Source organism: Ciconia boyciana, chromosome 1, assembly GCF_034638445.1.
Source record: "Ciconia boyciana chromosome 1, ASM3463844v1, whole genome shotgun sequence".
NCBI lineage: Eukaryota > Metazoa > Chordata > Aves > Ciconiiformes > Ciconiidae > Ciconia > Ciconia boyciana.
This window is the reverse complement of record NC_132934.1, coordinates 59,250,017-59,264,992: the sequence shown is the minus strand read 5'-3', so window position 1 is coordinate 59,264,992 and position 14,976 is coordinate 59,250,017. Positions and strand designations below refer to the sequence as shown.

The 14,976-nt window shown below is 48.5% G+C and overlaps 1 protein-coding gene across 14 annotated transcripts in view; it reads right to left on the bottom strand.

Annotated features, from left to right (window-relative positions):
• RBFOX2 (RNA binding fox-1 homolog 2) overlaps positions 1-14,976 on the bottom strand; it is a 174,742-nt gene that overhangs the window by 84,020 nt on the left and 75,746 nt on the right. Inside the window, exon 1 of one of the 14 annotated variants that reach the window (XM_072870120.1) lies at positions 4,720-4,849. The exons of 11 other annotated variants lie outside the window; for them this stretch is intronic. In XM_072870120.1, the coding sequence (XP_072726221.1) occupies positions 4,720-4,722 (3 nt within the window). In that variant the 5' untranslated portion in view covers positions 4,723-4,849. Of the gene's footprint in view, positions 1-2,599; positions 2,723-4,124; positions 4,375-4,719; positions 4,850-14,976 lie in introns of those variants that run through there. 2 more of the 14 variants (XM_072870096.1, XM_072870081.1) reach the window with 2 other exon arrangements.

The window sequence follows — 14,976 nt, the reverse complement described above, 5'->3', positions numbered from 1 at the left end:
CCCCTTCAGATAGCTCATGCAAGTTTGCAAGAGTAACACCAAACCAAGGAGCAAACAGCAAGGATGCTTGGCCCAAAAGGAAAGGGAGTGCAATCCTGAAAGCAAGGAAAGGGGAACAGGGGAATAGTGGTAGCTCCTCAGAGAAGTCAGAGAAAAAGAGGGAGCCTTCCACTACACACAGAAAAAGGTGGTTGGGTTTATTTTTTTTTTTTAATTATTTCTTTTAGGGGGGCAGGGGAACCCTGAAGCATCCAGCTTGCCTGGAGGGAAGTAGATCCCAAAGTGGACATAAAGGGATGGGAAGGGGGAGGCTGTTCTGGGACTCTGTCTCCCTTGCAGAGAGTTCAAACAAAGGAGGACGGCCTCCTATAATGGGATGCATTGTACATTTTTAGCTAGCACAAGGTGGCTGTCGTGACAGGACTCCCCATGTCCTGTCTTCTCCCCCCTCCAAATATGCACCCCCTGCATGATTCCAACATGGAGCGCAAACAAAGATCTGTTTTATCACACCGCTACTGTAACGGGAGGTAGAGAAAGATAGGGAAAGGGAATGAGGCAGAGGAACGAAAAGGAGACAGTGAGGCCTTTAATGAGTCAGCCGCTGCTCTGATTTAAATAAGATCTCCATTTAAGGAGCTCTACATTTGGGTTTTTTTAAATTAAAAAAAAAAAAATCACTGACTGAGCAAGCAACTTTTGGCTGCACAAGGTTGTCTCATAGCTACACACGGGGTCTGGGAGGGAAAGGGTTATGGAAGGGGGAAGGGAAAGGGAAGAAAATCTCTGGAAAAAATGAGGCTGCTTGCTGGTTCATTTTAACAAGGACATAAATTAGTCTCAAAGCCACAAACGCCACCACCTCCCTGAGCCATGGGCAGAGCGTAGCAAGTCAAACACGTGCCAAGATAAACGGTGCTGGCTGGAGCCTCCAAGGGGTGCTGGGGGGGACAAGAGGGGGGCACGCTGGCAGGCAGGGCAGCAAAGACGCTTCAAATGGTGCCACAAAATGGAGACTGGTGATCCTACAGCTGCACAAAAGGGGACCCTTCAGATGTTCCTGCCTACACCCACATCAAAAGACTGGAACTCAAGACAGAAAGAGGGAAAACGGGGTGCTGCAGTCAGAAAATAGCAGCTCTCCCCCGTCTGGCTTTAATTACCGCAAGCAACCCTTCCTCCTCCTCTTCCCATTTTGGAAGAAGGCTGGCCGGCAGGCAGCAACCCAGGTGAAAGGCTCCATCGCCGGCAGCAGGGAGGGGAGCAGACAATGGCAGGGTGATTCATTACAAAGGCATACATACATACATACACGCACACACACACATGCTCGCTCCGGCGCTGCCGGCTGCCACATGGGCTGGCGGGACTCCTTAAGGAGGCAGCAGCTCGATGGGAAACAGATTCGGAAGAAAACGCCAGCAAGGCACTAGGCTGTCCAAGAAAGGGAGGGCTTTGTGCTCCACGCAAGCCAGCAACCTCACCATGCACCGCACAGAGAAAAAGCCGTTTAGCATATAATTCCCATCCACCCAAGACTCTCTCTTTCATCTGCAATTAGCACATGATGTACTGGGCCTCGTTTAACACTCATTTTCACTGATTTAGGATTAAGGGGGATAAGACCAGGGTACTTTCCGTTAATGAATCTGAGCTCTTGCTCTCATTAGCAAGTTTGGTTTCCTCTTTTTCAAGCACATTTCTACCCTCCAGCATCTCCCATTTCTTCCCATCACTGTTTCTAGTCTTCCCACCCCACACACTCCCATTTATTTTGTTTTACCAGCCCCTCATGCCTATACAGAAGCTGATCTCCCAGATTTCCAAGGAAGATGGGTGAGCTTGCTCCCTAAAACAAAACAGAACGCAGACCAGGCAGGCAATATTGTCCGGAGACTGAACCAAATGGAGCAAGAGACTGTAGCAATGATGAATTCATTTAGTAGCAATTACCAGCTTAACATACCAACAACATTTACTTTTCATAAATGAAATACATTCACAGGTTGTGAGTAAGGCCACTCCACTGCTTCAAACAGCACTGCAGAATGAGAATAACGTGGCTGGGGATATTGTCCTGGATGTGCCACACTCCTTCAGCCCCACACTCGGCCAAACCTGCAGTGAAGTACTGCCAAGGACCAGCCTAGCAACCCAAATGCTCCCTCTGCAAGAAGCAGCACTATGCTACAGCTGAACTCACCTTCGCTGTCTTCCTCAACTCTGCATAAAAGGGCTATCCGTCGTTCATTCGTAGACCCCAACTGAGAGACAGCCCGAGCTCTCCTCCCCTACTGGTTACTTTAATATGCACCTTCTTCAGCATCAGCACGTAATATGCAGCACAAATCCTGAAAACCTATCCTAGACAGTACATACTCTTAAGGAAGCCATAATTCAAGGTCAGCCAATACTAGTAATGCATGGTTTTGATGCCTCCCTTCCCACATCAGTAAATTAACAATTTCTGTGGAAGACAGATTTCCCCAAAATCTCTTAGGATATCCCAAACCTTTAAGGGAGTTTATACCCTCCCCTGTTTCAGCCAGTGCTCCAGCAGAATCCCATCCTTCCCAGCTCCACATGTCTCCAAACCAACCTGCTCGTGCTTCAGGGTGCTCGGTCCTAGGCATGCATGAACTACACGCACTTGTGTACTGGTGACCCAGGCACTTTTCTGCACTGCACAGACACAGGCTATGTACATAACGGTTGTGGCTGAGAGCACACTGCAATACAAGGCTGTGCAGAACAACTCTCTGAACTATGCACACGCCAATCTGCACCTTAGGGCCATACATCTCCATCTAACCGGGCACGCTCTGAGCATGCAGCGATACACAAAAGGACCCTGACTGCAGAGACACAGCTTTTCAGCATCATTTGCTAAACTAAATATAGGTACAGAAAGCCTCAGGAGATTTCTGCAGAGCTCTTCCGTCTCAAAACAGAAAGCCTTGGTCCAGATAAAAAGAAATCAGTAATGGAAGGGACTAAATAGCAGAAGGTGGGGCTTGGGAGCCTGGGAAGATACCTTAAGAGTGGACAGAGACCTATTTTTCAGCCACTGACAATCAACGCAAGATGAGGGACAGGAAGGGTCAAAGCGGGTGTTACTGCTTGCAGCAGATTCATTCTGAGCCAGGCACCCGCGAAAGCGCTGCCCCTTGCAGTGGGACACGCAGGATCTCAGTAGCAGCTAACAAACAGGGATTCAGCCAGGGCTGAGGAAAGCCAAGAAGACAGTATGCATCTAGTCTAAAAAAACTGGAAAGCTCCACAAAAAACAGCACTTGTGAAACCCAGATTTGAAGAAAAGTTCCCTTCGAGAGTCCTTCCCTCCACCCGCTTTGGGAATATCCCCCACAGGTTTCCAGCTCCGCAAGGCACTGCGGGGCATTATATAATGCCTAACTCCAAAGGATTCCAGCTCCCGATGCCGCTCTCCTCCTCCTCCTCCCTTTGCCCCCTCCCTCCGGTGGCGACTTGCAGATGCCATGCGAGGAAAAAAAAAAAAAAAAGTAAAAATACAAAAACATGTAGCAGCCTTAAAAGGCGAGCACCGTCCGATAAAATCCCCTTCCGAGGTGGGGGAAGCGCGATGGCCCTGGCAGCTGGGTGCGCTCCCCAGGAAACGTCAGCCGCTTCCCCCCCGGGAAGACACGGGCAGCCCCACGCCTACAGCTACCTGCGAGGGCTTCCCAGCCCTCACGGTGACCGTCGCAGCCGGACGGAGGAATGCCTGGAAAGACGTTTACCTTCGCGCTCGGCCAGGATCGGTCGTTCGAAGGCGGGCTTAGGCTAACTCGGGAGCAGAGGCACCCGTGCCCCTCCCGCACCTCTTCTCCCTAGAGGGCACTGCGAGGCTGCACCGGGCAGGGGGACTGCACGAGCCCCTTCCCCAAAGCGCCCAACCCGGGTGCCCGGCGCGGCGGGGCTCCCTCCCGCCCCAGCGCCGGGCGGGGGCGGCGCGGAGCCGCGGCCGCCCCACGGGGAGGCGGCGGTGCAGCCCCGCTGCCGGCCGCTCCGCACGGCGCCGGGCCCCCCGCTCCCCGCCCAGACAAAGCCGGGCAGGCAGCCGCCGCGGCGCGGCACCGGCAGCCCGGCCCGCCCGCCAGCCTTACCTGAGTTACCATTTTCTTTTTCTCCATAAACCAAAATGGGGGAGCCCGGCCGCAGGGGGGGGAGGGAGGGGGGGAAAAAGACGTAAAAATAAAACAAAAATAAAAAGCAGCAGCCCCGTGGAGGCGGGCGGCGGGTGCCTGCGCTGCGCTGCCTCGCCGGCGCGTTGCCCCCCGAGCCCTTTTTCCTCCCTTTCTTCTCCCGTGTTCCTCCCTTTCTTCCCCCTCCCTCCCTCCCTCCCCGGCCGCCGCTCCCCCCGCTCCCCCCAGCTCAGCCAGATGGCTGCGGGAAGCACCGCCCCGAATGCCGAAGGTAATTAATGCGAGCCAGGACCGCCCCCGCCGCGCCCCGCCTCGCCCCGCCCGGCTCGGCCACCCCCGCCCGTCCCCCGCGGCAGCGCCGAGGCTGCCGCCGCGCCCGCAGCCCCGCCGAGGCGCTTCCCCGCCTGCCCGCCGGGACCACCCCCCTCCCCGGCAACCAAAGGGGGCTCGGCGGAGACCCAAACGCGAGCTGGAAATAAAAGCGAAGGTCGCCCCGCGCGGCGCTGCTGCCGGCCCGGCAGGACCCCACGGCCTGCCCGCGCTCCTCCGCACCTACCATTCCCAGCGGCTCGGGTCTAGCGGCCAGGCTTCCCCCGCCTGGACCTCACGAGGCGGGAGAGAGCATCTCCCAGCAGGAGGATGCTCGGGAGATAGCTGTCAGTTTTGCACAGACCTCCCTCCTGCCACAAAGGGGAGAACGCGTGGGTTATACGCCGTGCCGGACGAACCGGAAGCAGTATCCGTGCCAGGATCTGCATTTCTTTCATCATAAAAAACTGGAGATCGCTGGACTCCTTCCCAGCTTGCTTTTTTCCCCTCCCATTTATCTTCAGTAAGCATCTGGCCCTTAACACCTGAGCACTCCACGGTCGGCAGCATTTGTTCTCCTGGCGACCCCGTAAAACAGACCAATATACTGCTACCCCATTTGGCAGACAGGATCCGAGACGCACTGATTGATTCTTCCCAGCATTGCACCCATGGAAAACCCATGGACAGGGCTGAGCGCAGGTCTGCCAATCCCTCGGTTAGACAAGAGGACTATGCTGATGCTACGGCACTCATGATGTGGAGATAAAACCAGCTCAGGCAAGTTGCCCCTCTGAAATCTCTCTTCTTGACACCTGGTACTCAAGAGACTGCCCAGGCTTTTGCAGCAGAAAAGCCAAATTACGGTGCAGTAACACCTTGCATCCCCATGTGTTCTCCTTTGCATGAATATGCCCAGTTACAATTTACACTCAAAAAAAAAAACCAAAACCACCAAACAAAAAACCAAAACCCCAACACCTAGTAGTTTTTCATCATGGGCTTCTGCCACTGCACTGCTCTCCAGGCAGCCTGTGCTGATCCACACCGCTCTTCAGTTTTCCAACTTCACTGCTGCAAACCGACCTCTGGCTCCCTCCCTCCCTTCCCCTTTTCTCTCCTAAGGCAGTAGAGGCCAGCAGGAGCGCGCATACCAGCCCTGTTCGCTCCTCTGGCGTGAAAAGCCTGAGGTCAAGACACCAGCAAGTCCTTACGTCCCACCGGAGCATGGAAGCAGAGGGCCACGGGCCAGCCGCCCCGCGTGACCAAACAAGCAACCGTGGTGTGGGGTCCTCTGGGAAGGAGCCAGTCTCCACGGCTGCGGCCTGCAGGGCTCCGAGTCAGAGTCCACACTTCTCTGAGTTACCTCATCCTCTCTGCTAACTTGTATCTTACGACACTACAGGTTTACAGGCAATATTTAAAACCAGGGAAAGTACTGGATTTATTTTTTTTTTTCCCTCCCCTATTACAAACCTGAGATTCTGGAGCATGATTCTAGGTCCAGTGTAAATTCCGTTTCAAAGCAGCAGAAAACACAGTGACCTCTTTATACCTTTGCCATGACAAAGCACGAGGTTTCAGCAACGTGCGTCTCATTCACCAGACCTCTCCAATCCTTCAGGATAATCTCCTTATTCTCTCTGCTTAACTGTGGCATTCACCTGGTCTCCTCTGTGCCACAGAGTGGCAACATCTTGTCCCAGATCTAGGGCACAGACCTTCAGGACAAAGAAACATCATGCTACCGCCATCCCACCATTGTTCACCGGGACAGCATCATTTCTAATCCATTTTGGCCTTCACCTTAGGAAACTCCAGAAATATTTGCCATCAAAAAGAATCCTCTAAGGAAAAACAGGTGCCCAACCACACACTGAACCCTCACTTGCACTGCCTCCCACCACCCAGTTGGTACAACTGCTTTGCTCATGCACCAGCAGAGTGGGAATTCCCTTCAGTGTGATCTACTACTGGTACTACTACTCTTTCATCTCCATTGTAGGCCAGAAAGCATATTGTCCCCCATGCTTGGAATATATCCACCTTTGCTCCTGTTTAGTGAAAGAAAAGCCCCAATTTCCAATGGATGTTCTCAGGCAACAAGAAATGCAGGTCTGCAGGAGCTCCGACTGCTGTGAAAACATCTGAAATTAACATCTGATACAGAGTTTCAAAAGCTTCAAGAATACCATGGAAAACATGATCAGACTTCATAACACGTGAGGTCTTTGTTGTCTTGGGCTCTACTGGAGCCCACAAAGCAACACCTGATAACGAACAAGACTGATAAAATTAATTGGTGAATCTGTGCGACTCACCTTTCCTCACTGAGGACTGGGGGTTCAGATGTCTCATGGCCAAGTGAAATAAGTTTGGTGGGCCTCCACTTAGCTTCTCCTACGTGCAAATCATGGAATGACTGCCCAATTTACCATCACCGTTTGCCACCTTCTACTGAGGAAAATCAGACTCAAACTGCAGAACATGCTGCTGAAAACAACAGAGGAGCACGAGTAGAGCTGATGGCTGGAAGCCTGAAGAACATACAGCTCAGAGCCATGAGATCATCCCTTCCTACTTACTGCATTTATTCAAAAAGCAATATATTCAGAACGTCTCTAGATGCCAATACTTACAAGTTCTCATGATTTCTCATGCATCACAGGCACATATGCATTGAAACTTCATTACTGTGCTGTAGAAGTAGTATTCTGAAATAACTATGGGCAAATTTAACTAGTCTGTCTCGGCAGTGCCAGGGCACAGCTTATCATCCTTACCACGCCAGGCAAAGCTCACTGCTCCCACCTGAGCACATCTGCGCCACTTTTATACTCTCTTCTGTGTTCACCTGGATGTACATGATGGGTTTTGGTCAGCTCCTATCATTCAAATCCTAATGGAAAATAAGCTGGGGAAGGATGTTTAAGCAGCAGGCGACGGGGCAAGGCCACTGAAATCACACTGGTGAGAGCACGGGTGAAGAACTAACCTCTAGTTTGACTAAGTGGTCTACACGTACACTTTCAAATGCTTGGGTTAGTTTAAGACTCATAGGACTGGTAGAAACGGAGAGAGAGGAGAAAGCCTCAAGTACTCCGCTTTCAGCAAATTTCAGGGTTTGTCTTCCTTTTTATTTTGCTATGCCTGTAATTCCCTTTTGCTGCTAAGGTGGAAGGAAGGCACAGCCTTCGATTTTAACATCCCATTACCTGCATTTCTGTGCTGGCTCAAGTTTATATGGAGCAAACCTGCCAGCTGGATGAAGGCCAGAGAAAAGAAAAAAAAAGTTTCAAGTGCAAAGAACCAATTTATCAGGAACAAATCTTAACAACCAAAAGACACACTTCTGCTGGTGGATTCTATTCATGTGCGTAACAAAAACCCTGGTACAAGGTAACCTAACAAAATACTGTTTAGTGGCTATCTGAAGTATCTCGGGGTAGATAATCTTCAACCGCCAGTCTATGTTTCACGTTTTCTGGATAAATTTGGTGCCTGTGAGGACAAGGAATGCTGACACTGAATAGCCAAGGACTGTGCAGAGAACATCATCTTTCAGTTGGCTCCGAAAGTATTTGAGCCTGACCGATGGCTTCTGGCTTCTCCAAGACTCCACACACCAGGCCAGCAAATCTCACGTGTGCTCCAAATATAGCCCCCTCCCCCAGCAGAGGCTGCAATACAAGCTTCACCCTGCCCCGAGCACTGCTCTCAAACCCACCCATTCCTATCACCCTACACATCCTCACTGGATCTCCAAAAGCGAAAAGGTGATGAAAGAGGCTTTGTCGGAGGTTTTGTGGGTGATTTCAGAGGAGGGAGGAGGAAAATAGGTGAAGAGCAGTTCCCGGTGGCTTGCCATCCCTGCGGGACGGACTGCAGTCACACGTACAAGTCACACGCGCCCGGACAATGCAGTAAGGCATGCAACAACAGACTAGCTGACAGCATTGCTGTCAGCTCAACGCCCCTACAAAAAAAAAAGAAAAAATTAAGCAAAAAGCCAAAAATGCAAACCAAAACACACAAGTCTCAAAAAACACAGACCTTGGAGTTAAAGTGTCAAATGGTACCGCTTGCGTCCAGGAGCCTCAAAGCCCTCTGCAGAGCCTCCACGCTGCCAAGGCCTGAGACGCACCAAGCCAAGGAGCCCAGCATGGAAGCAATGTCCTTCTACAAAACCAGCACATAAGCTCCAGTTTTGCCCAAATAACATATAGAGCAAACACCAAGACTCTATAAAGTCGCCACCGTCCTTTTGCTTACCTGGACGACTGGGTATTGGTAATCCATACAATACACACCATACATAGCCAAAGATCCTCCAGCTAAAGGCCAAATGGACACAGGACTGGAAGCTTCAAACCCAAGTCTCCGTCTTTCAGCCTTGTGGGAAGGACTCTGGCAGCCCTGCGCAGTGCTTGGCTCGGGCCTCTGGGGCCACTCAGGTTGACACTAGCTCAGCTGAAAATAAAAAGGAGCTGCCTGCCTCGGCTCGGCTCAGCCCCTCTCTTCTGGGATCCAGCAAGGCAGCGCTCAACCATAGGCAGCAGAGGCTCCTAAAATTAGAAATCCCCTACTGAAAACAGCCTCAACTGAGGAGCGTCCTGCAACTCCCGGGCAGCAAACAGAGTGACTGCCGGGAAGAGGGGGACACAGGATCTTTGCAGCCACCACCACCGGGGATGGGAGGAAGCAAACAGCATTTAGGATCTGAAAAGAGCATATGTTTGGGGCTCTAGGTGCGTCAGAGGGAACACTCCCAATCCAGGACAGGGAAAAACATATGGGACTGTTCCTCCCCCACCCCCATACCCTTCTTGCTGCCCTCGGCAGGGACAGGTGCTGGGATTAGCATAGTAAAACCCTTTGGTGTCGGGGAGGGAGGGAGAGGGGAGAAGCCACATTGATATCTTGCACTGAAGGGATCTCTTTCACAAGGGAGTATGCGCCCGTATCGTTTAACGCCTCTCCCTCCCTCCGCACTTGAGGCGGGCAGGGACAGCTGCCGGAACCGGGGCTGGCGGGGGGAGCCGGGCCCAGGGATGGCCCCCACCACCCCAGCCTTGGGCCAGTGGGTTGCCCCCCTCAGCTGTTCCAGTCAAACTGGGGGTGGAGGGGATTAAGTCTGCCACAGGGGACAGTGAGAAGTGGGGAGACGGGGGCAAGGCTGGGCAGGGCCAGTTGTTGTGCCCGTTTTAGGAAGCCCATCCTCCCCGTTCCCAGGAAGGAATCCGCTCCCTGACCGACAGGGACAGATGGGGAGCTGCCCGGACGGAGGCGGGCAGGCTCACCCCACCATCCCTGCGTGCCGGACACATTACTGGACACCCGAGAGCCCGCTGCTGGTTCTTAGAAGACTGTGGCTGGGGAGCACCAGGGGGGCCCGACCTCCCATAGCAAATCGCATGAGGTTTCACCCATCACTACGCCAAACCACACCAGGTTGACGCCAGGCGAAACCCGGGCTCCCAAAGAGTTAATAGCCCAAAACCACAAACGATTCCCACCGTCCTCCAAATGACAGCAGTGATAAAACCCCTCCCTCTGAGTTTTCAAAAATAAGGATGTTACAGTGATCAAACCCAAGAAGGGCTATCCAAATTCCTCCCCCTCCCATTTTAAATGCATGCAGTGGGCTTTTTTGCATTTCTAATCTTTAACTTTTCTGCAGCGCTGCTGCGCACCACTAAACAGCTACCTCAGCCTAGCTCTGGGGTAGCTGCCTTTCCATCGTTACTGATAATTTCCTCCCCCTCAGAAAGACTTAAACTTAAGATTTACTTTTTTCAAGAGGTTAAATACATGGATCATTACCTAACACAACTTGCATGTGCAGCACTTTGTCATTTAGGTAAGGGATGCCTAATTCGTAGCCCTCTGACCCACACAGGCCGGCAGGACAGCTCTTGGCTGGTCCTCTGCTCCCACTGCCCTTTCTTTCTGAGACGCCTCAGAAAAGGACAGCTATGAGCTGGGTGAGTGGTTACGGCAGCTGCCGCCCACTCTCATCATCTTTCCTAAGGGCCACGGGGCCACTTCTTCCTTACAAAAGGAGCATGGCCAATTTGGGGAGTATAAAGCATGACATTTTCTACATCTAAAAAAAAAAAAAATAAAAGTTTCTATAGCCATTGTTTCTGTGTGAAGATTTCTACAGAGACAGAAATTAATTGCCCATAAATGGGAAAGCAGCTATGCTTCTAGAGCTCTTCACTGGGGAAAAAGGATGAGGCTCCCACAACGAACTTCCACCTCGTTCTGCCTTTGACTAGTTTATTTTTCCCCAGACCAGCTTTCTGGAGCTCACATCACGCCTCCTCCTCCTCCTCACCTTCAGAGGATTGTTTGGCTGCCTCTCAGCACTCTCCCTGCAAGCCCCGCTTTGGGGCACTGACAGTATCTGGTTTCCTCTGAACGGCCAATACTTTTTTTTTCCCCCTTCTCCCTTCTGTAACTACACGTTCAATAGGTGCCTGCCCTTCATTCTTTTGCATAGCTCGTTACTATGCACTCAGGCAATTTTGTATCTCTAATAACATTCTTTTTATGAAAAGGCATTAATTTATAAAAACCCAAAGTCTTTTCCACAGCCTGTTTTTGCTACTCCATATTACTGCCCCAGGTTTTAAAACCAAATCCCTAACTAAGTTAAAAACCTTACATTGATTTCACAATTCAATTCCTGCCATTTCCAACCAGGCCTCAGGGGAATAAAACGTTTCCAAATCCTAGTGCAGATATCTTACTATCTATAAATAACCATCAAATGGGCAAAACAAAACAAGGAGGGGGAGCAGGGAGCATCACCTAAACTCCTCTGTTGTTTTAACTACAGATCAAGACAGAACGGCCATGCTTTAAAATTTTTGATGCAGATTTAAGTACTCTGCCTTAACCAGCATTAAGATGCTTGATGACACTTTGGTTACAAAGCATCGCGCCTCCTGCTTCCCACAGAAGAATAAATGACAAAAACTAGTTTTAAACTTGTATGTGCCAAGATGGATACAGCAGGACTTTATTGACCAGTAATAAACTACTGAATTTTCTGCAAGGCTGGCCATAATGGGTGGTTTACTACCGCACATTGACTTGCAACAAATATTAGTCAAATATAGTCAAGATAGCGCTGCGCTCCATAATTTTATTTTGAGATAAAGGCCCAACTCCATTACCATATTACCTGCTATGCACATGCATTTCCAGTAACACAAGTTAGGTAACTGTTATAAAATCATAGCCTTGTTCCTGCAAATGCTTACACGTATGAATAATTTTAAAATTACATAAATATTAATACTGGAAAAGACCTCCTGACACACAGAATGAGATCAACTCCTATCATACAATGTCATCTAATCTTTTCATAAAATTTACCAAGCTACATCATAGAACTGGGTTTTGCAGCTTTGCTACCCCAGCCAAAAGGCTGCTCTAGAACATCACTCCCCAGCAGCTGGGATCTGTGTTCATCTCCAGCTTAACGTTATTCCTGAGCAATTTCTGTTTGTTCTTTGTTCATGTGCCAGTACCGTCCTCTGGCTTAACCATATTTTCTCTTTCCCTTACAATTAACCTCCCTGATGTATCCCCTCTCTACCCATCTAAACAAGCAGCTGTTCCAGCCTTTTCTCACATGACAGGCTTGCTATTCCCCAATCTCTAGAAGCCCTTTATTGCACCTGATCTAGCCTGTGCTCATCTGTTGTTTTTTTTTTTTTGTCCAAGACATCACCCAGAGCAACATGGTTAGCTCCTAATCTGTTTCACAATTCCAGCACTAAACTGCACCTTTGCTAGCCTCATTAGTACTTTCCTCTGTAGTACCACATCAGATGCTGTAGGACCCACCTACAGTAAGACACGTCATCCCATTAAGAAAAATGCATATCAAATTAAGAAAATTGGCTATCTTAAAGACAGATAGGCTGACATGGCACAATCCTATTCTGATGGATTTGTGTTGCCTTTTATCTCATTTTTCATTTGTGTCAAAGCCTTTAATTACTATTTTTGTCTCAGATTTTGCATACAGCTGAGGTTGGACCAACAGGTCTGCATTTACTCAGATCATCCCCCACCATCAATAGGGCTATTACGCTTCCTGTTCTCCAAATATCTGCTAGCACTCCTGATTTGATAGATTAAAACTTGTGTCAGATCTGCAACTTCATGAACCAGTTCTTTCCTTTTCAGGAAGAGGTATCACTGTTGCTGAGGCAACCCCACTCCCCAGCCCAGCCTGCATGCACTAGGGTCTTTGAAATGTCCAGCATGGTGGCTTCTACAGTAGGTTCATGCCCATGACCCAACCTGCCTTTGCTCCCATGATCAACTCTACCTCCAACAACAACAACAAAAGATTTGTTCGATTTTGTGATCACAACAAGAGCATCCTCATTAACAACGCTATCCTCAATACTAAGTGGCCCCATATCTTCCAGTCTTCTTTGTAACTGTATTTTGAGAAATTGTCACCCATTTTCTTAGTAAAATTTGCAAGGTTGGTAGTTCTCCCTTTATCCCTACAGTTCCTGACTTTAAAGGCACAGTAGTCTCTGCTGACAAGTCCTTTTCCCATCTCTTGTAAATTTTCTTTTTGCACATAATAGCCTTTATAAAGTTATTATAGAAGCTGAGATTTCTTCTTACAAGCTTTTTCCCCTTTACTTGTATCATCAATAATTTGTATCCAAAGTACCTATAAAAAAAAAAACCAAATCGCACACCTCTACATTCAAGTCTGAGTTTTCTATCCATTTCACTGACTTCATTAAATATTTTGCTTCATGTATCAAAAGCTTGTATCATGATCAGCCCATCCAAAGGTGAGGACATGGAGGCTTCTAAATAGCTTGTTTTCCTGTAATAGTCATAGCACCAATAATTCACTCACTGTCTCAACAACAGGTGATGATGCTACAGTGACGAAATCTTTTGACCCTATTATTATTAGCTGCATTTGTTCTCCAAGCTATATCTGAGAAATTAAAGTTTCTCATACTAATATTTATCTCTGTAATGGTACTGGGAATAATATCATTTCAGAGCCTCAAATTTGTATCTGAATCCAATCCTATGAGGGATTACAGCAGACTTGCAGTACTTCCTCTGGGACTTCTTCTACCATTCTTCCCCACAGCAATTTTGACCAGAAACAGATCCTGCATTATCAGTACTACTCTTCTTTCTTCTTTACAGTCTACTGCATATAATACATCCTATCGCCTTTTACATCTACCCTATCTGAACCACACATAATCTTGAATGCATGTTAAAGCCATGATTACTATTCTTGCAGATTGATATTATCCCTATAATATCCAGTTTCATGTTCTGCACCAGTAGCTCTGGTTCCTCTACTTGTCATTTCTAATGCCAGGAGCCTGAAAAAAACCCTGATATGTTTGTGCATTTACCGATCACACAGCTCCCAGCTCCCTCAACTAAGAGTATCACCCATCTAGTTACTGCTGAATTTTATTATTCTTTTTATAACATTGAATTTTATTGTTTTCCATCTCCTACCTACCCATTGCTTTGCCTAGAGATAGTTTTACATGCTACTGTAGCATCATTTACCTAATTTTCCTCTGTGTACTAAGCAAGGCATGGAGATTACACAAGTTTCTCTCAACGTTCTCAAAACCACGTATTTTGCTTCACATGCACTGCTCTCTTTGATGTCTGCAGACTGAGGAGCATTTTTGGAAAATGCAAGACCACAGCCCTGGGCTTTGCTTTGCCTGCTTTCTTCAGACTGCTTATAGCAAGCATGCTAAGTCAGAATTAAGTACAGCTATAAGAACATAAGCTAGCCATAGCCTCCCTATGCTTGAAGTGCATCCATGGTAGTTCCAGACATTTTCCATGTACCTTTTTTTTTTTTTTTTTTAAATTGCTAAAAACTGTGGGGACACAACAATATAGCATGGAGTCTGAGATATTTCCATGCTGCACAGTCATTACACCACATTGATCTTTACTAAGGAAATTACACCAACAGTTTCATTTTATAAACTGAATTTATAAAATCTTTAGTATAATTCTCTGTTCTCCAGACAAATTAATCCAAGACTTATCTAGTTATTCCCACTAAAGAGCTCTTACCTCCGCTGATTCTAACTCTTCATCGCTAGAAGCCTGGCTGATGCTCTTCCTCTCACCCACCAAAAATGGCATCTTTAACAATTAGCCAATCACTACATCTGCAAAACTGGGTCATCAGGGATCTGATGAGCAGCTTACAATATGTCTCTGCTTTTTAAAGACTGATGTAAATGTAGGAAACATGCCAGCAAGCAAGGATGCATTTTCTGGCTGGGTATGTACTGATTTCCATAGCAGCTGAATAGATCAAGCGGCTCAGCCAGCTCGTACCAGTGTTAGACAAACAGTACACGGTACCAAGATTACATCTTTAGAGCTGCAAGAGATTCTTATTTTGCACCAAAGCAAGTCCCATGTCCTGAGCACGAAGGTGGCTTTCGCTCAC